This window comes from Anomaloglossus baeobatrachus, chromosome 9, assembly GCF_048569485.1.
Source record: "Anomaloglossus baeobatrachus isolate aAnoBae1 chromosome 9, aAnoBae1.hap1, whole genome shotgun sequence".
In the NCBI taxonomy this organism is placed as follows: Eukaryota; Metazoa; Chordata; class Amphibia; order Anura; family Aromobatidae; genus Anomaloglossus; species Anomaloglossus baeobatrachus.
This window is the reverse complement of record NC_134361.1, coordinates 83,409,287-83,434,031: the sequence shown is the minus strand read 5'-3', so window position 1 is coordinate 83,434,031 and position 24,745 is coordinate 83,409,287. Positions and strand designations below refer to the sequence as shown.

Genomic DNA, 24,745 nt, shown 5'->3' with positions numbered 1-24,745 from the left:
CTAGACACTTTTCAGAGTTGAATTTCACTTATACAAAGGACTATTTCCTAGCAGCCCATATTGGGCATTAACATCTCCGCACAACGCCGCCTATGTTTGCAAGGTTGGAAAACAATCAGCATTTCAGCTATATCCTGCTCTGTTCTGTGATAATCTAAGTGTTAGGAATTACCATGCAAGATATTTAAAATATAAATCCTGAGCCAAAAAAAAGTTGAATGTACAAAGTCCTATAGGACATAAGAAGCGATGTGCCAGCATTGAGATCTCCTGCCTTTTATGGTCCAGTTCTAGAATGTAAAGCATCCAGTATATCCCAAGCCCGTGCCAAGCAAAGTCTCTTTTAGTATGCACTTGACACAACTATGAGAGGAATCCCCTGTGTTTATACTTGCTGCTCAGGATACCTCTTATGGTATAAGGTTGGCCGGAGATGCCGGTCCATCACAGAGTCATAATTGTCATCACACTGAGGAAAACACAGGAGATGGCCAAGAACATGCCACTGAACTATGGCTTTTGGCCCTAACACTTAATGATATATTGCTGGGCAGGAATAAGTATTGTGGCTCTATGCAATCTTGAAGATACTTAATTCCACTCATTGATGTCCTGTGCCAGCAGGGATGCCATATAACCAGTAGAAATGACAGGCACTGCAACAGAGCCATTATTAGGGTACATGCACATTATCAGGACCCGCTGCGTCCTGGACGCCGTGAGTCGTGCTCAGCGGGGCTGCGAGTCTCCTCCGCAGGAAGCCGCAGCTGCTCGTGTCCACGATCGGGGTTCGGGCAGTTGCAATTTATCTCTTCTGTTCTCCCTGCAGAGAACGCTTGCGACTCCGCAACAAATAGTTGACATGCTGCGGCTCGGGAAGCTGCACTGCAGGTTAGTTTACGCTGTGGGCTGTATATGCACAGTGGGCATAAGATCTCTAGAAATCCCATCCACTGTGCTTGTACTGTATAATGCAGTGATTTGGACGCAGCTAAAACATCACTTAACACTGATGCCATGTACCCTTAAGGTTGACTTACACTGTTTTGTATATCAAAGACTATTACTGGCCTAATTTTTTTATTATCATTCTTGTTGTTATTATTTACACTTTTTTTCAATTTTAGTTCTGTTGAAAAAGGATTAGGTATTTGCTTCATGCGGCACCATAGAGGGTCCTCCCACCGGTCCCGCAATGTTACACTCCTTTAGAAATGTTACAAAGTGTCTGATGGATTCCAGATGGTAAAATAAGAATATATTCACATGTAAAGGGAAAGAAAAAGTCAGGAACTGTGTAAAGATATATATATATATTTCATAATATACACACACACACATACATACACATACATACATACATACATACATATTATATTTACTAAATGTACATACATACATACATACATACATATACATATATATATATATATATATATATATATATATATATATATATATATATATATATATATATATATTATATTTACTAAAAATTCCTTTCCCAGACAATTGCCAGACTCCCGGCATAGACGGCATTTTTCGTCTAGTTTTGGAATGAAATGGGTAAATGAAGCAGTAAAAAAGTCAAGCCTGGCAATCTGTGCATCATTACAAGCCGGGAGCTGACAGTTTTGGGAATGTTGAGCCACTTAAGGAAGCATGAGTGGTAAAACTCTGGTGGAATGTGAGGAGTGAGGAGAAGCAGGGTTTTCACTAATCAGTAACCAACATCTTTATAAAGATTATTAAAAGGTGGCCAAAACCACATTCACAGGCTCCGAAACCTATTCACTCATCTTTTAAGAAAATAACATTATCACAACTGACATATGAAGTAGATTATCAATTGCTTAAGAAAAATTCACATAATATTTTTGCTCTAAAACTAACAATTTTCACTTAACACGGACTAGGTCGGTAAACTAGACCAATGGTTTCACCTTAGACTAAGATTTAACCAATAAGTGGGTTGGAAATTAAAGATGTCTGCTGAGCAGCTTCATAGGATCGGGATTAAAGTAATAAAATGAGTACCGTATATGCCGGCGTATAAGACGACTGGGCGTATAAGACGACCCCCAACTTCTGCCCTAAAAATATAGAATTTGGGATATACTCACTGTCCATCTGTCATAGTGCCACTGCTCCCTCCGATCTGCTGCACGGAGGTGAGGGGCCGGGCAGCAGATTGGGGGGAGCGGTGGCACTGTAGCAGATGGAGGGCGGCGGCGGCAGCGGATCGGGAGGTGTGGGGGTGAGGGTGCGGGCAGGAGATCGGGGAGACAGGTGGCAGATCGCGGAGGGCAGCGGCGGATCGGGACGCTTTTCGTACAGTGCAATGGCAGCGCGGCAACTTCCGGGTCCCATGCTCCGGTCTCATAACAGCATGGGACCGGAGCTTGTCGCCCTGCTATTGCACTGTGTACAGTCACTCACTGTGCTCAGTGTGCTGGCGTGCTGCAGGGACAAGTGAAGCTGATGGGGGCGGTCACCGGCAACAGGTCCACTGTGATTGGAGAAATCGGTCACAAGGCCGATCTCTCCAATCAGAGCATTGGAGCTGGGGGAGGGTGATCCAGTGAGGTCACCCAGCTCCAGCCAATGGCCAGTGCTACAGCTGCACTGGCCAGGGCTGGATTTCAATGTTTCAGTCATTTTAAATGGCTGGAACATTACAGTGGCTGTGATTAGTTGAGCGGCGTTCGTCAGCCAATCACAGCCTCCGTAGGTCCGGGGAGGAGGCACCACCCCTCCTAAGGTCAGGAACAGGTCCCCTCCTCCCCGAATCTGCGGTTTTTGTTAACATATTGCAGTCACCGCTGTATATCCGGCGTATAAGACGACCCCCCACTGTAGCCATTATTTTAAGGGGGTAAAAAGTCGTCTTATACGCCAGTATATACGGTAATAGTTGCTCTATTATTATAATCCACTGCAGGCCCCGTTCCGGCACTCTCCTAGACCGCACGGTCTCGGCTTCTTTGTTTCATCCTCACCACACAAGAAATAGCCAGAAATGCCCGATCAGAAAGTCAATGGCGGAAAAGGACCTTCCCAGAACATTGATTGGCTAATTGACATATAAGGCCATTTGCAGTATGTCGCGGATGGGATCAGGGAGCAGAGACCAGCGGAGACCGATTGAGCACCAAAAAGGGACTTACAATCGTCAAAGAGGGTGAAGATTATTTTAAGGTTTTAAACCAGAGGCATTTAAAAACAAAAAATAAAAATCCATGGAACACCCTTTTAAAACCTTTATGCCCAGGAAAAATGGTTTTTTTTTTCCAATTTTGCTTCTTTAAAACCTTCTTCCAAAGACTAGTTATGCATCAACATAGCCATACGAGGGTTATTTGGTGGAAGAGCTGTAGATTTGAATTCCACTATTTCGTTCAAATTATATTATACTGATAAATGGGGTCATTGTTCTTTTGGTTTTCTTTGTATAGCGTTAAATACAAAACCAAAATATTTGTGTCGCTATTTTGCATAAAATTATTTTTCCATCAAAGTCCCTGTCATCGTATTGTGTGGGGTTAACGGCTGAGCAACGGATGCTAGAAGCAGGCACTTAAATGGTTAAAGGGAACCTGAAACCAAAGTTTTAACCTTAAGAGCTGCGGCCACCACCAGTGAGCGCTTATATACAGCATTCCAGAATACTGTATATAAGAGCCCAGACCGCTCTGTAGAATGTAAAAAACAGCTTTATACTACTCACCTAGGGGAGGTCTGGTCCGATGGTTGCTGCTGCTCTCGGTTCAGCGCCTCTTCCATCCGTCACAATAGACGTCCTCCTGCCCAGCCCCATCTGCACGACGAGTCCTACGTCATTCACACAGAGGCCTCCATTGTGCTCCTGCACATGCACACTGTGATCTGCCCTACTGAGAGCAGATCACAGTACTGTGGTGAGCATGCGCAGGCGGTCTGACCTTTTCTCGCACCTGCACATTACAGTAATTTGCTATGTCCTCAGCCAGGCAGATCAAAGTGCGCATAAATGCAACAGAGACTTCTCTGTGACTGATGCAGGACGCGTCATGCACACAGGGCTATGAAAGAGGACAGCAACAAGATGGAGGAGGCGGTGGACCGAGAGCAGTGACACCCATCGGATCGGACCGCCCCCTAGGTGAGTATTAAAAGTTGTTTTTTACGTTATACACAGCAGCTTGGGCTCTTATATACAGCATTCTGGATTGCTGTATATAAGGGCTCACTGGTAATGGCCGTAGCTCATCAGGGATAAACCTGGTGACCGGTTGCCTTTAAACAGCAGCAAATCAGACCAAGCTCTGATCACTGCTGCTATATACAAATGTAAGCTGTATAACACAGCTCACGCCTGCGGTGTTTGTATCAGGCTCAGCTCCTGAGCCCGCACTTTACGTATGATGTATAGATAAAAATGGGAAAAATGTCAAGTTACCATAAAAATATAGTCTTGGGATCTTTTTGATTGTACAGTACAGAACTTTACAACTTACTTCTTCCTCCAGCTTCACCACCTTGGCTTGTGCATTGTTTAGGGCTTGGTCTCGGATCTCAATATGCCTTCTTTGGTCCTCATTCATGGAGCGCAAGGAGGATAACTCCATTTCTAGCTTCTCTTTTTCTCGTTGCAGGTCTTTGTCTGAAAAATAAAATATAAAAAAAATTAGTTCTAGAACATGATCTGAACACGATCCCGCTTTTTCCCCCATTAGAAATAAGTAGTCCAATATCCCCAGTGACAGATTTCTGACCTCTACTACATAATGCACATTTTATCCTGCGGAGCGCGCGGCGATCTTTAAATGGCCGGCATTGTTCCCGCAGTCGCTCCCTCGTTGCTGGTGCCAATCCTTTGACTCATTCAGTTGAAACGTAATTATAAACAACATCACCCACATCCCTCTATTCCCAGCCACGCACAACAAACATCTGGGCGTAGCCGCAGCGATGGGTGTATTTCTGTACAACTCTCTAGGGCATAAATCAATGACAGAAGCAAAAGTTGTTAACAGGGCAAAAAGTGGGTGTAGTTTCATCAAGAAAATGCCATCATGCAAGGAAAAGTTTTATTGACTGTGATCAAGACTAGAAGGGACTGTTCTTCTAGCAAGAACGTGATCCTAACCAAAATGGAAATTATATTTCTTGACAAATTATTGCATTTGTGAAGCAACGATTATATTGTCTTTTTTATAGCATCATCACATTCTGCAGCGCTGTACAGACATTATCATTACTGTCCCCATTGGGGCTCACAATCTACATGTATGTGTTTGGAGAGAACCCCGAAGAAACCCAGGCAACATGCAAACTCCTTGCAGAGGTCTTTGGTGGGAATTGTACCCACGACCATAATGCTACAAGACAGGCCTCTGTAATCCACAGTGGCCAGCCTCCCAGGTAAGGAGCACAGCACTTACAAGCTCTCTTTATAAGAGCTTGTAAGTGCTGTTCTAAGACTGGTCAGATCGGCTTCTCTACCCCTGCGCCAAAAAATACACAGTTTAAGCCACTGGTCCACACTGTCAATCAGAAGTGTCTGTTCCCTCCCTGGTAAGCAAAAAGCAGTGAGGTAGGGGATCAGTGTACTCAAAGGGATTCAGTCACCAGGTTTTCACTACCCCATCTGAGAGCAGCATAATGTAGAGACAGAGACCCTGATTCCAGGGATGTGTCACTTTCTGATCAGTTTGGTGTCATTTTTGATAATACAAATGTTTGCTCTGCTGCAGATCTAGCAGTTATACAGAGCTCAAATATGCTGGACTACCTGGCAGCACACCAAGTAGCCCTCTAATGATAATCTCCTGCTGATTAAACACTGATTTTAGCAAAACTACACTAAGCAGCCCAGTAAGTGACATTGTTGGAATCAGGGTCTCTGCCCCCACATTATGCTGCTAGCAGATTAGGTGGCAAAAACCTGGTGACAGATTCCCTTTAATGGAGAGGATTTGCTACAACACCTTTAAGACTGACGTTCATAAGCCAAGTCATAAACCTGCTATAAGCAGACGTAGCTTTATGTTACAGTTTGTGGCAATTTTTGGCACGAGTTTTATTCAATCCATTGAATTTTGAAAAGTGTTCAAGAAGCAAGAATGTTGCAAAATGTTAGTGGAAGTGCGGTCTGTCCCCCTATAACGGTGGTAGTTCCAGTCAGCAGCGGCAGCACCGTGAGAAGCTGATCGGTGGGGGTACCGGGTGTCGCACCAGCTTCTATCAGACATTGGTAACCTATCCTAAAGAACAGGTCATATATCCTAAAGGACAGGTCATATATCCTAAAGCAGGGGTGGGGAACCTCCGGCCCTTTCGTACTTTCGCACCGTCCCACAGAAGCCCAGCAGCAGTTTCACAGCCTCAACTCTGTGTACCTGCTCCGACTGTGAATGTGAGCGCTCCCCCGTGCTGCGTGCCAGCTCCCCTGTGCGCGCTCCCCCGTGCTGCGTGCCAGCTCCCCTGTGCGCGCTCCCCCGTGCTGTGTGCCAGCACCCCTGTGCGCGCTCCCCTCTGCTGCATGCCAGCTCCCCCGTGCGCGATCTCCTCTGCTGCGTGCCAGCTCCCCCGTGTGTGCTCTCACCGTGCTGTGCCCGCTTCCACAGGGCTATGTGCTCGTTTCCCAGGTGCCGTGCGCCTGCTTCCTCTGTGCCCGCTCCACCAGAGTTGTGTGCCCCCCCCCCTTCGCCCCATCGTGGCTGTGTGCCCTCCCCCACCACCGGGGTTGTGTGCCCCCCCCCCCCCCCGCCCCACCGTGGCTGTGTGCCCTCCCCCACCACCGGGGTTATGTGTCCTCCAGGGCTGTGTGCCCCCTCTACCCTAGGTCTGCGTGCCTCCACCCCTCCCCTAGGTCTGCGTACCACCACCCTTCCCCTAGGTCTGCGTGCTTTCCTCCCTCCCCTAGGGCTGTGTGCCCCCAACTCCCCTCAGAGGTGTGTGACTCCCCCCCCCCCCCCCTCCCCCAGTGCTGTGTACCACCCCTAGTGATGTGCCCCCAGTGATATCCATGCTTCCTCATGCTGTCTGTGCCCCCGTTTCGATGTCTATGCTCTGCATGTGTTGTCAGTTTTCCCCTTGCCCCCCTAGTGCTGTCCGTGCCCCCTAGTGCTGTCCGTGCCCCCCCTGTGCTGTCCGTGCCCCCCCCCAGTGCTATCCGTGCTCCAAAGCCATATCTATGCATCCCAGTGATGTATATGCGCTCAGCCTTTTTTTTTGACGTATATGCTCCCAGCCCCTCCTGTGATGTATATGCCCCAGCGTCTCCTGTATTGTATATATCACAGGTGGGGCTGGAGCATACACATCACAGGAGACACTGGGGCATATACATCACATGAGGGGCTGGGGCTCACAGCAGGGGCATATACATGACAGGAGACGCTGGGGCATATACGTGACAGGAGGGGCTGGTGGCATATATATCACATTGAAGATGCTGGAGCATATACATCACAGTGGAGACACTGGGGGCATTTACATCACAGGAGGGGCTGGGGCATCTCCTGTAATATATATATACAGCAGTCACAGCGTCTCCCATGTGATGTATATGCCCCAAGCCCCTCCTGTGATGTATGCACAGCAGTCCCAGTGTCAGTTGTGATGTATATGATTTACCAATCTTATTATCACAAAGAGTTGACTGCGCTCCAGACCGAGACAATCCCGGAAAAGCAGTTGTGAGAAGCAGCATGATCAATATCATCGAAAATTAACTGCCTCACCAAAGAAAAGCAGCTCCAGCCACCACATTAGGGGTGAGGTAATTAATTGCTTGACCAAATGTAGTCGGGTAATTTTCACATTGATAATTTTGTGCGGCCCCCGATGGTTGGTAGAAATTTCCAGATGGCCCCTGGCAGTAAAAAGGTTCCCCACCCCTGTCCTAAAGGATAGGTCATATCCTAAAGGATAGGTCAAATCCTAAAGGATAGGTCAAATCCTAAAGGATAGGTCAAATCCTAAAGGATAGGTCAAATCCTAAAGGATAGGTCAAATCCTAAAGGATAGGTCAAATCCTAAAGGATAGGTCAAATCCTAAAGGATAGGTCAAATCCTGAAGGATAGGTCAAATCCTGAAGGATAGGTCAAATCCTGAAGGATAGGTCAAATCCTAAAGGATAGGTCAAATCCTAAAGGATAGGTCAAATCCTAAAGGATACGGTAGGTCAAATCCTAAAGGATAGGTCATCAATGTTAAAGTCCCAAACAACCCTTTTAAGGGAGATCACATCACATATGTACATGAAATTCATAGGAACTCCTACTCCGAAATCTTCCTATTGAATGAAATGACAGATTATTTTTGTGACTTTTATTTTAGAACTTTTGGTAGTAATTTCACCGGAGGTGCCAAATTTAGACAATAATTTATGGGTCCAAGGGACAAAAGATGAAGTCATAAGAATGAAGTCATGTAAGGGATGTAGTGGAATTTACTGGGGAAAGTAATCACTTGGAAATTCCCCGTTTAGAGGAAGAGGAACGGATATCAATTCCAACAAATTAAACTATAACTGAAAACAAATAAAGGAGTATAAAGAGGTAGAGGATTGGACAAGAGAAAGTCAGAGGAAGGAATGAAACCATGGCACAGACAGAAACATATAATTTCAGATGAGACTGTGACGGAACGGGACTGGTGAAATTACCGACATTGCTCCACTGACAGTGACTAGTAACAGCAATCCCAGTCCCCGCAGCCATTACCACCCAGTCACTGAGCGACCTGTACTGCCACATTCCTGAGCCACGGCCGTGGGAGGAAGGTGAATCAGGGCAAAGGTTTACACGTGAACAAGACTAAAGCAAAGCCTGCCACTTGTAATGAGCTCTTCAAGACGCTTTCATCTTTCTGCATCTACTGAAAGTGTAACACTGACAACTAATTGCTGTCTTTACCGGCTTACGAGAGCAACCCTAAGAAAACTAGGGTAGAAAATCCTCCACCTGCCAATATAAGGCTGTGTGCGTATGTTAAGTGTTTGGTGCAAAAATCTGCACATTGTGGCAGAAGAGCACACCAAAAACCACATGCATTTTTGGTGCCTTTTTTGGGGGTATTTTTGTGCCATGTGTTTTTTCAGGGAAATCGTTGGCTGGAATGAAATACCAACAATTGACATGCTGCTTCTTTTTCTGCACCCATAACGGCAAGGAAAAAAGAAGCAATGTGTGCACAGCACTTCAGAATTCTCACGGACTTTGCTGGCATAAGGATAGAGACAAACTGCATCAAAACTGCACCAAAAAAGACGCATTAAAAAACACAGTGTGCACACAAAGCCTTAATGTAAAGGACGAGGCTAAATTAAATATATTTATTAGTGATGAGTGAGCCCTACCATGCTCAGATACTCGGTACTTGTAGTGAGCAGTTGGATGCACAGATGGGTGCATCTCAAGGACTGAGTATAATGGAAGCCAATGGGGAACTCGAGCATTATTCCATTAAATATTGCGGAAAAATGCTTGAGTTCTCCATTCACTTCCATTATACTCAGGTATTCGAGTCGCGCCCATCTGAGCATTAACTGCTTGCTCGTTAAGTCATTAATATTTATGCAATAATGTAATAAAAGGATAGCTGACGGATCATCATGGGTCCAGGTTCTCTAAGCATTTCTGACCAGACGTTTCCCTGCATCCACTGCTGAAGGGAAAATGTCCCATTACAAGGCGGATTGTTCAAATGAAGGTCTGTCTATATACTAGACAAAGAAAGGTAAATATGACCAGCACGCACGTCATCCAAAAAAAATATCCACTTATTGAAAACTAATAAATATTGCCTTTCTTTGGCTTGGATTTTGGAGCTTCAGGCCATGAACCGGACAGGTGAGCGGACCCTTTGTTCCATCCGGTCGATATACTGTACGGACAGGTCGGTCAAAGAGGTCCTCTCTCTGGTGTTCATGTGCTCCACAAATTGTGAACAAGGATGTCCCCGAAACGCGTCTTGTCCGTTTTCTTGGATTTTAATGGATCAAAAAAATTTGTTTTTTATGAAGATGCTGTGCCGGATTCCTGAATTTTTGTTTGTGCTAACCTCTTGGCTGGAGATTTTCCGTGCACCATCTAAAAGGACTTCCAAGTGCACATGGTGAGCTGGATCTAGGAGGATTCCTCCACCTGCCTGTGTGTGTTCATGTGCTCCAGTATAGAATATAGGAAAGGAGGTTATCTTCTTAAGAAAACCCATTGAAATGACCAGGAAAAAAGAAAAAATGTATGCCTTTAGAGAAGGTGAAACACATGCACAGCGCAGTACAGAGCATTTATTGTGCACATGGAGACAATAGTTAATCTTTTAATGCATCCAAATTTACACAGTAGAATGGTTATGAATGGTGTCCTCCCGACTGGCCCCCAGACACACTAAGGCTGGGTTCACACTAAGCGACAGCGACAACGACGTTGCTGTTACGTCACCATTTTCTGTGACGTAGCAGCGACCTTCTAAGTCGCTGTTATGATCACTGCTTAGCTGTCAAACACAGCAGCTGAAGCAGCGATCATAACGACACGCGTCGCTGTGCTGCAACATGTGCAGAGAGCAGGGAGCCGCGCACACTGAGCGCTGGCTCCCTGCTCTCCTAGCTACAGTACACATCGGGTTAATTACCCGATGTGTAGTGCAGCTACATGTGCAGAGAGCAGGAGCCGCGCACACTGCTTAGCGCTGGCTCCCTGCTCTCCTAGCTACAGGACACATCGGGTTAATTAACCCGATGTGTACAGCAGCTACATGTGCACAGAGCCGGAGCCGGCAGCACAGGCAGCGTGAGAGCTGCGGAGGCTGGTAACTAAGGTAAATATCGGGTAACCACCTTGGTTACCCGATGTTTACCCTGGTTACAGCTTACCGCAGCTGCCAGATGCCGGCTCCTGCTCCCTGCTCGCTTCATTTCGTCGCGCTCTCGCTGTCACACACAGCGATCTGTGTGTCACAGCGGGAGAGCGCCTTTGAAGAAAACGAACCAGGGCTGTGTGTAACGAGCAGCGATCTCACAGCAGGGGCCAGATCGCTGCTCAGTGTCACACACAGCGAGATCGCTAATGAGGTCACTGTTGCGTCACCAAAACCGTGCCGTAGCAGCGATTTCGGTAGCGATCTCGCTATGTGTGAAGCACCCCTTAGTGGGTGGACGTAAGAATTGTGCAGTTGGAATTCAATCACTTCAATCTTTTTGTTCAGAGGGGAGATAAGATGCCGGCAGATGATTCTGGCAGCGGCTCGCTCCTAGAGAACGCAGGAAAGCTCAGCCAAACGATAGTTTGGCCAACAACTATCTAATGTCTATATGGCCAGCGTTCCCTCTTCTGCAGTTGATGTCTTAATTATAATAGAGGGCTGTTGACTAACAACTGCTGATCTGGTGAGGGTGGAAGGGCTAGAAAAGAAGGGAATTTTGTTACTTACCGTAAATTCCTTTTCTTCTAGCTCTTATTGGGAGACCCAGACGATTGGGGTATAGCTACTGCCCTCTGGAGGCCACACAAAGCACTACATTAAAAGTGCAAGGCCCCTCCCCCTCTGGCTATACCCCCCCGTGGTATCACGGGTTCTCCAGTTTTAGTGCCAAAGCAAGAAGGAGGAAGCCAATAACTGGTTTAAACAAATTAACTCCGAATAACATCGGAGAACTGAAAAACCGTTCAACATGAACAACATGTGTACCCGCAAACAACAAAAAAACATCCCGAAGGACAACAGGGCGGGTGCTGGGTCTCCCAATAAGAGCTAGAAGAAAAGGAATTTACGGTAAGTAACAAAATTCCCTTCTTCTTCAGCGCTCTATTGGGAGACCCAGACGATTGGGACGTCCAAAAGCTGTCCCTGGGTGGGTAAAGAAATACCTCATGTTAGAGCTGCAAAACAGCCCTCCCCTACGGGGGTGTCACTGCCGCCTGCAGGACTCTTCTACCTAAGCTGGCATCCGCCGAAGCATAGGTATGCACCTGATAATGCTTGGTGAAAGTGTGCAGACTGGACCAGGTAGCTGCCTGGCACACCTGTTGAGCCGAAGCCTGGTGACGTAATGCCCAGGACGCACCCACGGCTCTGGTTGAGTGGGCTTTTAGCCCTGAAGGAACCGGAAGCCCCGCAGAACGGTAGGCCTCTAGAATTGGTTCTTTGATCCATCGAGCCAGGGTGGCTTTAGAAGCCTGCAACCCCTTGCGCGGACCAGCGACAAGGACAAAGAGTGCATCGGCACGGCGTATGGGCGCCGTGCGGGAAATGTAGATTCTGAGTGCTCTCACCAGATCTAGCAAACGTAAGTCCTTTTCATACCGGTGAACCGGATGAGGACAAAAAGAAGGCAAGGAAATATCCTGATTAAGATGAAAAGAGGATACGACCTTAGGGAGAAACTCCGGAATGGGGCGCAGCACAACCTTGTCCTGGTGGAACACCAGGAAGGGAGCCTTGGATGACAGAGCTGCCAGCTCAGACACTCGCCGAAGCGATGTGATCGCAACAAGAAACGCCACTTTCTGCGACAGCCGAGAAAAGGAAACTTCCTTCAGAGGCTCGAAGGGCGGCTTCTGGAGAGCAACTAGTACCCTGTTCAGATCCCATGGATCTAACGGTCGCTTGTACGGGGGCACAATATGACAGACCCCCTGCAGGAACGTGCGCACCTTAGACAGACGTGCTAGACGCTTCTGAAAAAACACGGATAGTGCCGAAACTTGCCCTTTAAGGGAGCTGAGCGACAAGCCCTTTTCTAACCCCGATTGCAGGAAGGAAAGAAACTTGGGTAATGCAAATGGCCAGGGAGACACTCCCTGAGCCGAGCACCAGGATAAGAAAATCTTCCACGTTCTGTGGTAGATCTTAGCAGAATTCGACTTTCTAGCTTGTCTCATTGTGGCAACGACTCCTTGAGATAATCCTGCAGATGCTAGGATCCAGGACTCAATGGCCACACAGTCAGGTTCAGGGCCGCAGAATTCTGATGGAAAAACGGCCCTTGGGACAGTAAGTCTGGTCGGTCTGGCAGTGACCACGGCCGACCGATCGTGAGATGCCACAGATCCGGATACCACGACCTCCTCGGCCAGTTTGGAGCGACGAGTATGATGCGGCTGCACTCGGATCTGATCTTGCGTAGCACTCTGGGCAAGAGCGCCAGAGGCGGAAACACGTAAGGGAGCTGAAACTGCGACCAATCTTGAACCAAGGCGTCTGCCGCCAGAGCTCTTTGATCGCGCGACCTCGCCATGAATGCCGGGACCTTGTTGTTGTGCCGGGACGCCATTAGGTCGACGTCCGGCACTCCCCAGCGGCGACAGATTTCCTGAAACACGTCCGGGTGAAGGGACCATTCCCCTGCGTCCATGCCCTGGCGACTGAGGAAGTCTGCTTCCCAGTTTTCTACGCCTGGGATGTGAACCGCGGATATGGTGGATGCTCTGTCCTCCACCCACATTAGAATGCGCCGGACTTCTTGGAAGGCTTGCCGACTGCGCGTCCCTCCTTGGTGGTTGATGTATGCCACCGCTGTGGAGTTGTCCGATTGGATTCGGATCTGCTTTCCTTCCAGCCACTGCTGGAAGGCTAGTAGGGCAAGATACACTGCTCTGATCTCCAGAACATTGATCTGAAGGGTGGACTCCTGCGGAGTCCACGTCCCCTGAGCCCTGTGGTGGAGAAACACTGCTCCCCACCCTGACAGACTCGCATCTGTCGTGACTACTGCCCAGGATGGGGGCAGGCCGAACCTCGAAAGGACTGAAACCTCTGCTGCCACTTTTTCTGCTGAGGTTTGGTTGTTCTGGGTTGTGGTAAAGAGGAGTCTTTACCCTTGGACTGCTTAATGATGTCAGCCAATGGCTCGCCAAACAGTCTATCTCTAGACAAAGGCAAACTGGTTAAACATTTTTTGGAACCAGCATCTGCTTTCCAGTCCTTTAACCACAAGGCTCTGCGCAAAACTACCGAATTGGCGGACGCCATTGAGGTGCGACTGGTAGATTCTAGGACCGCATTGATAGCGTAAGACGCAAACGCCGACATCTGCGTGGTAAGGTGCGCCACTTGCGGCACTGCTGGATGCATGATAGCATCCACTTTTGCTAAGCCAGCTGAAATAGCCTGGAGTGCCCATACGGCTGCGAATGCCGGAGCAAACGACGCGCCGATGGCTTCATAGACAGATTTTAACCAAAGGTCCATCTGTCTGTCATTGGCATCTTTAAGTGAAGCGCCATCCTCCACTGCAACTATGGATCTAGCTGCCAGTTTGGAAATCGGGGGGTCTACCTTTGGACACTGTGTCCAGCGCTTGACCACCTCAGGGGGGAAAGGAAAACGCGTATCTTTAGATCGTTTAGAGAAACGCCTTTCTGGGTGAGCGTCGTGCTTCTGGATTGATTCTCTGAAGTCAGAGTGATCTAACAAAGCACTCAATTTACGCTTGGGATAAAGGAAACGAAACTTCTCCTGCTCCGCAGCCGCCTCTTCTGCTGAAGGGGCTGGGGGAGAAATATCCAACAGCCTATTGATGGCTGAGATAAGATCGTTTACCATGGCATCCCCATCAGGGGTATCCAGGTTGAGAGGGGTTCCAGGAGTGGATTCCTGATCACTCTCATCAGACACATCACAGGGAGACTGATTGCGCTGAGACCCTGAGCAGTGTGAAGACGTCGAGGGTCTTTCCCAGCGAGCTCGCTTAGGGTGGCTGGGGCTATCATCTGAGTCATAAACCTCGGCCTGTGAAGCCGGGGACCCCCCTGTGGGCTGGATACATTCCAAGTAAGAGGGACCTGAGGACAGAGGCCTCGCCGTGCCCGAAGACTGAGCCCCATGCATAGATTGCAAGGTTTCAAGGATTTTTGCCATAGACACAGACATATTATCTGCAAACACTGCAAAGTCTGTCCCTGTCACCGGGGCAGAACCTACAAGCGTCTCAGCCTGGGTCGCTACCTCTCCGGACTCCGGCTGGCGAAGCAGCACCGGGTCGGAGCATTGCACACAATGGGGGTCATCGGAGCCTGCTGGTAGATTAGCCCCACATGCAGCACACGCAGTATACACAGCCCTTTTTGCCTTGGCAGCCTTGCGTTTTGAGGATGACATGTTGCTGCTTCCACAGAGCGATCTGGGATATGCAGCCAGAAGCGACCTCACAGTGCAAGAAATACAATATCTATATATCTGTATACAGTACACCGATACACAGTGAGGCACTAGAGGGACCAGCACAGAAAAATCGCTTACCGCCCGCTTAAAAAAGCGGGTGTGTGGTCGCCAGATAGCCCCTAGTCCAGGTCTCCCAGAGCCTTGCGTCCTTCCTCCAGCCAGGCATGCATGTAATGGCTGCCGGCATCCCGAGAGAGGAAGGGGGGCGGGCCCTGGGCGTTCCTGGCCAAGAGCGGGAAGCCTGCTTCCCTCTGTGCTTAGTATGAGGGCTGGAGCATGTAAATCAGGCTCCAGCCCTCGTCGCTGCTAGCGAACAGCGTCTCTCCCCTACCCTGATTGACAGGGTGGGGGCGGGAACGAATCGGAGCTGCCGGCGTCCTAGGCCCAAAAAGCCGGGGACTAAATTTATAACCGCCGCCGCCGTAAAAGCGCGGACGGCGGATCCCCGGCGCACCACAAGTCACAGCAGCGCCGCCCGGTCCAGAGGGGGTCGGCGCTGCGTTCCCATACACAAAAAGTCCCCCAGTAATCTGTAGGGACACCAACTCCACGTTGCGGTCCCCGGCGCACTACAACACCCAGCCAGCCCGGAGTGTGTCTGTGCCTGCCGGGGACACAGAGTACCTGTATGATGCAGGGCCTGTCCCTGATCGTACTCCTGCTCCGTCTCCATCAGGTTCTAATGGGTCTGTGGATGGAGCCCGGCGTCAGAGCTGAGAGGCCGGCAGGATCCCACTTCCACAGAGCCCTACCAGGGGATGTGGAAGGAAAACAGCATGTCAGGCTCCAGCCCTGTACCAGCAATAGGTACCTCAACCTTACAACACCATCCAGGGGTGAGAAGGGAGCATGCTGGGAACACTATATGTGTCCTCTTTTCTTCCATCCGAAATAGTCAGCAGCTACTGCTGACTAAAATCTGTGGAGCTATGCATGGAATGTCTGACCTCCTTCGCACACAAAGCTAAAACTGGAGAACCCGTGATACCACGGGGGGGTATAGCCAGAGGGGGAGGGGCCTTGCACTTTTAATGTAGTGCTTTGTGTGGCCTCCAGAGGGCAGTAGCTATACCCCAATCGTCTGGGTCTCCCAATAGAGCGCTGAAGAAAAAGAGTAAGAAGGCTACGTTCAGTCAGGTCAAGTTAGAATGTTATTGCCCTATTGATGAGTCCACATTCTCCACGTGTACCTGTAACTCAGGGCTATGTCCACATCCATCCCCACCATGGATCGTGGATTCATACAAGCAAACTAGTGCCCAGATAGTTTTACATAAGATAAGTGGCGGAGTGTTGGTGCATAGGCCAGTATAGAAGTGAGATACACAGCGAGTAACTGGTTACCTGTATTTAAAGTCCACAGAACAGTGATCGGTGTTCTATGGACTTCAAATAAAGGTAACCAGTTTCTCGTTGTGTATCTAACTTCTATACCGGGCAACGCATCGCCATCCGCCAATTATTTATTGTTAACCCGCTCAGTACCTCAACTTTTTCTCTCCTTGTGTGGTCTCCAGCCCTGAAGGTGAAGTGGTTTAATCTGCCACCCACCATCCATTTCACCACCCGAGCGCCATCATTACCATATTTCTTCTCGGCAGTTTTACATGACATACACCGAAACATCATGGAAAACCGAGAAATTTGTAAACTTATCTTATGTGTTCTTGTTAAATAGCCTAGCTGATACTTAGCTCAAAGAATCCAATAGGATATCATTGCTGTGGTGGTGAAAATATATTAAAAGTGGTGGTTTTGCCACTAAAAAAATAAAAATCAACATGCTGTAAAATAGTATAATACCCTAAGGATCCCCAATAATTCCCATTCAGACATTTCCTGGGTCTCCCACCGGTTTCTGATCAGTTTGAACAGACATGTGAGTAATGTAGCCAATCATTAGCTGCAGTGGTGACCAACACATCACTGTTACAGCCACTGATTGGCTGCAGCGGTCACATGTCTGTTTCGGTGGATGTTCCTGAGGAAGAAGAGGGGATATCTCTTCGAAACGCGTAGAATAAACCATCACCATTGCTTTTATTATTTGGAGTGATTATTTGTACAGCAGCGCGGAGTATACCACAATTATCCTGGTTTTTGTATCACATGTCTGTCTGGACAGAGGAGGAAGTGAAGGGATTGGTAGAGAACCAGGTGTCAAAAAAGGAAAACCGAAGATCGGAAAGTGTAATAATTCAAAAGTAAACTTTCAGATTGCCGTAGATTCTCAGTGGCCGCACATCCCTTTTTTCATACACAGTTCAGGTCTACCAAGCTTAAAAAGGGATATTCTCATTTCCAAGAGCCTATCCCAATATGTAGTAGGAATAATAATAATAATAATAATAATAATAATAATAATAATAATAATAATAATAATAATACAAATATTAGAAAATACCTGTAATTAGAAATGTAGTATAGTTCTCCTGCTATAGCCATGTCTCTTACCTCATGTGCAGGGCATTGCAGGACCTTAGGTATCCATGGTTATGACAATGCACAACTAACTAGCAAACTGTGACTTTATGCGTGGTTGCCTTCTCCTTTTATCCATTAATTTAATTACTGTGTATATCCACAGCTCTTTCTAAAGGACAGATGGATACTGTGCGTGATCTGTTGCCTTCTCCTTTTATCCATTTATATAATGTATAACTAAGGTCCAGCAATGCCCTGCACATGAGGTAAGTGACATGGCTATATCAGAGAACTATACTACATTTCTAATTAGTGGTATATGCCAATATTATTATTATTACACCTACTACATCTTGGAGATGGGAATACCCCTTTAAGATGATGATACCTAAAGGCTATACTGTATATCAAGCTCTGCTAGAAAACTAAGATAGCAAACAAACATCTCCCCATTTCCGAGTAGTGAAAATGCGCACAAATATACAGGGTATTAAAGAAATGCGACACGCAGAAAGTCCATTTTAAAAGAGAAATAAGGCAACTCCCAGAGAAAATATGTAAACACCTTTAAATTTGCACAAACCATTAGCTGCGCTCCAGAACGGGATTGTCCGCTTTACTGTAGCTGCAAATTCTTTTAATTTTTCTAAAGCTTGGCTACATACAAGGAACCACATAATATCACCCCGCCTGCAAAAGGGTGGGAAAATGGAGATGAAAGCCTCGAGACATCAAACGCCAGAGGATGCAGATGAAGCAAAAATACAAAATCAAACCGCACACTCAACCATTAATACAAGCAGTTTAAAAAACCTTTGTTTCTACAAAATTATGGAGCACAATGATGTCCAACCCAAATCTCCACTCATTTCATTTAAAGGCACAGAGCCGCCCCCCACGCCCAGATGATAATCATTAGCTGCACTTTTCATTTCACTTGTATTGTTTGAAAAGGAAGGAATCAATTTTCTACAGAAAGGCTGAACACTACGGCAGCTTTCTTCTTACATCCTTCTTCGCATTACTTGGGGTACAAAATCATGAATACAGGTATTGGAGTGCGGTGGAGGCTGTGCCACAGGGATTTTCCAAAACTTTCCAAAGCATAAAATGAAAGGAGCTCTTTAAAAAGATATTGGCCACTGCTTTTGCATTGATGGTCTATCCTTAAGGCCGCTTTACACGCTACGACATAGCTAGTGATTGCTAGCGATGTCGTGCGCGATAGCACCTGCCCCCGTCGTAAGTGCGATATGTGGTGATCGTTGCCATAGCGAACATTATCGCTACAGAAGCGTCACAAGCACATACCTTGTCAGCGACGCCGTTGTGACCGCCGAACAATCCCTCCTTCAAGGGGGAGGTGCGTTCGGCGTCATAGCAACTTCACTGCAGCGTCACGAAGCAGCCGCCCAATAGAAGCAGAGGGGCAGAGATGAGCGGGCTGAACATCCCGCCCACCTCCTTCCACCCTCATTGCCGGTGGACGGAGGTAAGGAGATGATCGTCGCTCCTGCGGTGTCACACACAGCGATGTGTGATGCCGCAGGAATGAGGAACAACATCGCTACTTACACGACAACGATTTTTTTGTAATTAAACAACCTCTCCAAAACAAAACGATTTTGGTCTTTTTTGCGATCGTTTTAGGTCGCTCCAGCCTGTCACATGCTGCAACATCGCTAACGACGCCGGATGTGAGCCACAAACACAGTCACCCCGACGATATATCGTTAGCGATGTCGCAGCGTGTAAAGCCCCCTTTTAGGATAGGCTATCAACGTCTGATCAGCCAGGGCCCGACACCTGGCGCTCCCACCAATCAGCTATTTTCTGTGCCACCGCCGGCAACAGGAAATACGTAATTCCGGAGCTACCCCATCTGCTGATAGTGGCCACGGCTGGATACTGCATATCCGCCTCCTATTAATTTGAATGGGAGGAGGATGTGAAGTACCTGGCCGCTATCAGTTGACAGGGCAGCTACGGAATTGAGCACTTCCAGCTGCCTGATGCAGTTTCCGGCACCGAGAACAGCTGATAGAGGTGCTGGATGTCGGATCTCGTTCAATCAGATATTGATCACCTACCCTAAGGGGGGCTTTACACGTTGCGACATCGCTACCGATATATCGTCGGGGTCATGTTATTAGTGACGCACATCCAGCGCCGGTAGAGACATCGCAACGTGTAAATCCTAGGTGCGACGATGAACGAGCACAGAAGCGTACAATATCGCTGATTTGTGTAACATCATTCATTTCCATAATGTCGGTGCGACAGCAGGTATGATGTTGTTTGTCATTCCTGCAGCTCCACACATCGCTGTGTGTAAACCGGCAGAAGCAACAAACATCTCCTTACCTGCGTCCCGACGGCAATGCGGAAGGGAGAAGGTGGGCGGGATGTTATGTCCTGCTCATCTCCGCCCCTCTGCTTTTATTGGCTGGCCAATTAGTGACGTCGCGGTGACATCTCTGTGACGCCGAACGCACCTCCCCCTTGAAGGAGGGATTGTTCAGCGGTCTCAGCGACGTTGCCGAGCAGGTATGTGCGTGTGAAGCTGCCGTAGCGATAATGTTCGGTACGGAAGCAATCACCACATATCGCATGTGCGACGGGGGCGGGTGCTATCGCGCTGGACATCGCTAGCGATGTCACAACATGTAAAGCCCGCCTAAGGATAAGCCATCAATGTAAAAGTAGTGGACAACCTCTTTAAAGAGCTTGAATTAATGATGCCCCATAAGATAGGCTGTAACTGGTAGTTAGCCTTTCCTACCGGTTGCAGGGGTCGTCCAATAGTCAGTGTGGATATAGGTTTTCCTATTAGAGCAAATGGAAGTCATGGAAATAGGTAAACCTTTAACAAACAGAGCAATGAGCAATTAATAAGTGGCCAGTTCTCGCTTTGGCTGATGCATCCATGAAGCACATACATACACATGCATGTCAATGGCTGCCATGTAATACCACATTACCCTGAATATACAGCCATACACTTTTTCCTCCAGCTTTTTGGTACTGATTATCATGTCTCTAATTAGAGATTTCAGATAAACACTTTTAATGAAGAGCAATATTCCGGCGTGCCTCCCGGTTTCCTGTAGTGTGCTCCCGAATGATCGGAATTACATGTTCCCCGATGCTACAAGCAGAGCTTTTTCTCCGCAGCATCGGAGGTCTGCAGGGGCACTGAAGACAACCGGATCCAGCCATCCGACCAGCTTCAAGGCAGCGCTTGTGAGATTTCTAGAAAAGAGCCTGCAAGCACTGTGTCTAGGAGTCCGGCCACCGCTGAGGCTGGAGAGGTGGCCGCTATCTTAGACAACCAGCAGTAAACTAAAGAATTTAAAATCCTTCCCTTCTTGAGACTGGAGAGGACTTGTAGTAAGTAAATTGCAAAAATGATTGTTTTTAAAAAGAATACTTCTCAATTTTAACAATTTATCATGTTGAGACAACTATTTTAATGTTATAAGGCAAATACATACAAAGAGATAGTCTGTCATCAATATTGCTACTTCTTAGCAAAGTAAGGGATAACATAATCCACTAGCAAAATCATGTCTGCCAGGAAACTCAGGAGCTGGATGTGGACGGGTCAGCTAATCAACCACCGTGGCGCCAATGATAACGTTTTTTGTAATGGGTTAACCCCCAATTGGCTTTTTAGGCTAAGGCCACACGAGCGTAGGGCATCCGGTGCGAGTGCATTGGATGCAATATGCTAATGAACCTCGGCTCCTGCTGTGCTGTGAGTGTAAAAGTCCTGTTACACGTAATGACGTTCCAGCGATCCCGACAATGATACGACCTGGTCAGGATCGCTGGTACGTCGCTACATGGTTGCTAGTGAGCTGTCAAACAGGCAGATCTAATTAGCGATGCAGCAACGATACGGCGATCTGTATAACAACCTCAGTGGTCGTTGGCACGCCTGAGTGACAGGGTCCCAATGAGGTCACTCATCGTTGTTATGGCATCAAACACAGATGCATGCTGCTCAGCGGGACACCAACGATCAAAAAATGAACCAGGACGTTCAGGTACGATCGGCGAAATCGCAACAGGGGGTCGGTCGCTGCTATGTGTCACATGTAGCGAGGTCGCTGTTGCATGACAAAAGCTGTGATGTTTCAGTGATCTCGCTAACTACATCGCTATGTGTGACAGGGGCTTAAGCCGAGTGTCATGCCACTGTCATCCAATCCTGCGGAGGAGAGTGAGGGATTAATCTCCCTATCTCCTCCATTGCTAGCTGATGAGATTATCGCATTGCACTCTAGTGTCATCCGAGTGCAGCACCCACAGACTTATATGGGTGTGAGTGAAAACGGATTGGATTCCACCTGCAGCATGGTGCGACTGCTTTCTCGGTCTGATTAGGGCTGAGAAAATAATTGCAGTTGGAAACGGCCCCACATAGTAACAGGGGTCCGAGCGGAATGCGATTTTTTTATTGCATTCCACTCGGACTATTTTACTCGCCATGTGTCCTAGCCCTTTAAAAAAAAAAAAAAAGAAAACATTACAAATATTCCCTTATTTGCTATTCAGATCGATAACTAAACACTATGCAAAACACTAAAGTTTAAGTTAATTCAGTTTCTTTTAATTGCATAAATGAAATGTGAAGAATTGAGACCGAGTGCTCTTAGGAGACAACTCACTCTGCCCGAGGAGCTGGGATATGGTCTTCCGGTTGTCCTCCGATCCTTCAATCTCCTTTGCTGCCAGTTGTTTATTTGCAGTTTCCATTCGTTCTTAAAAACAGAAAAGTAAAAATATATATAATATATAAATATTTGCTACTACTAAAACATCAAAGCAGAAAGTAAATTCATGAACCCCCCCGACAGGGCATAGACGTATATACATAGACAATGTGGCACACATGGGTGACACTTTATTGGGCACCTTTATGAATAGAGGCTCATCATTGTAGAGAATGGAGCCAATACAGCACAAGGTGCTCATTATTACGCGGCATGCTCTGGACGGCCATTGTGCTTTATAAGACCCGATGAATAGGATGCGCAGATTAGAAGATGACTCCTTATTTTCACACGAGTCACAGTATAATGACAAGTGTCAGGGCCTCGAATACAAGAAACACCCAAACAATTTGGAGAGAGAATGCCTAAACTAAATAGTCATGTGAACAAATCCTCCTAATAACATCACTTCCGAACAGCAAATCATCCAATTACCGGCATTCCCACGGCGCAGGTATGGGGGCAGATGATTAGGAGAAAAGGACGTTTCCGCTCTCGGCTCCAAAAATAAAACAATCTGAATATATTTATCTCATAAGAATAAAATCCAATATGATAAGAAATAAAAAAAAAATCCAAGTACAAAAGAATAGCCTTAAGAACCTACGCGTTTCAAACCATGTAATTTAGATTCGAAACGCATAGGCTCATGGACTATTCTTTAATCCTATGAAATAAACTATTGAGATTTTTCACCTTTGCAGACGGGTGCTGGGTCACTTTGCACACTACGACATCGCAAGCCGATGCTTGCGATGCCGAGCTCGATAGTCCCCGCCCCCGTCGCAGCTGCGATATCATGGTGATAGCTGGCGTAGCGAACATTATCGCTACGCCAGCTTCACATGCACTCACCTGCCCTGCGACGTCGCTCTGGCCGGCGACCCGCCTCCTTAAGGGGGCGGGTTGTGCGGCGTCATAGTGACGTCACACGGAAGGCGGACATTAGAAGCGGAGGGGCGGAGATGAGCGGGACGTAAACATCCCGCCCACCTTCTTCCTTCCGCATAGCCGGCGTGAGACGCAGGACGCAGGTAGGAGATGTTCCTCGTTCCTGCGGCTTCACACACAGCGATGTGTGATGCCGCTGGAACGAGGAACAACATCGTAACATCGGTCATTTCCAAATTATGGAAATGACCGACGCTACACCGATGATACGATTACGACGATTTTGCGCTCGTTAATCGTATCAAAAAGGCTTTACACACTCTGATATCGCCTGCGACGCCGGAAGTGTGTCACTTTCAATTTGACCCCACTGACATCGCACCTGCGATGTCGTAGTGTGCAAAGTGCCCCTTAGGCTTTTCATAATCATGTAACTATATTGTGGCATTCATTGGCATCCACGGCCTACCCGATCATCAAGGGGCATGGACCATTTTGGATATTTAAATCTAGGGAAATTTTTACTTTTTTTCTACATTGTAGCAGATGATCTCTAGACCACAGTCCTTGAGACCTAAAACTGTAGTACAAGCCTCTTAATGTATCATACATCAGACTTCTTTTGGAATATGGAGTTTGCTTGGTTATATCTGTGATCACGTCACTTTATATAATGGACGATTAATAATAACACAAAACTTGATCATTTTAGGCCTTTTAATTTTTGTGAGCTCAATAACTACAACGATGGGAGGCAAGATCTTATATGGGAATTACCGAATTCTGTTCTCTGTCTTATTGAATTGTGTCCAGATTCCCTAAATTGGAATTCTGAGGGGATTCTGAGCAGTTTCAGCTACGGGGGAGACTAGATATAAGCATTGTGGCGTAAAGGGAACCCCTCAGGTTTTACATGAAGCCCGATCTGTGGACAGAACGATATAGCAAAGGAAAAGCTGAGTGGAATGATGCATTGATTTATATTATAGGATTCAGTATAACTTGTATTTCATTTATTGAAATCTCTGTAAATTGCATGCATGAGTCCAGTGGGTGGTGCTACTAGTGATTGACAGTTGCCTCTGCATACACTCATATAGGAAAGACCGTCAATCACTTCATAGAACCACCCACTGGACAATATGCAAACCAGGGATTTCCATTAAGAAAATGCAGAAAACCTATATAATCATTCTGATCAACTGCTCCTGCTCTACAGCATCCTACCTGTAAATTGGATACCACTTTTGACATGACACGTTCTGTTTTAAGGAAACACTAACAGCCCGTAAACAGAGCAAGGCTGCTCGATACCAAAGCAGGGCCCGGGGAGAGGGAGAGCAGGGCCCGGGGAGAGGGAGAGCAGGGCCCGGGGAGAGGGAGAGCAGGGCCCGGGGAGAGGGAGAGCAGGGCCCGGGGAGAGGGAGAGCAAGGCCCGGGGGAGGGGGAGAGGGAGAGCAAGGCCCGGGGAGAGGGAGAGCAGGGCCCGGGGAGA

General features: G+C 47.4%; 1 protein-coding gene across 3 annotated transcripts in view; it reads right to left on the bottom strand.

Annotated features, from left to right (window-relative positions):
- The window catches only part of AMOT (angiomotin), an 85,540-nt gene that overhangs the window by 15,312 nt on the left and 45,483 nt on the right, over window positions 1-24,745 (bottom strand). For all 3 annotated transcript variants that reach the window (XM_075323847.1, XM_075323848.1, XM_075323849.1), the window contains 2 exons: window positions 22,255-22,347; window positions 4,497-4,642 (listed from right to left, as the gene is read on the bottom strand). In XM_075323847.1, the coding sequence (XP_075179962.1) occupies window positions 4,497-4,642; window positions 22,255-22,347 (239 nt within the window). The remainder of the gene's footprint in view (window positions 1-4,496; window positions 4,643-22,254; window positions 22,348-24,745) is intronic.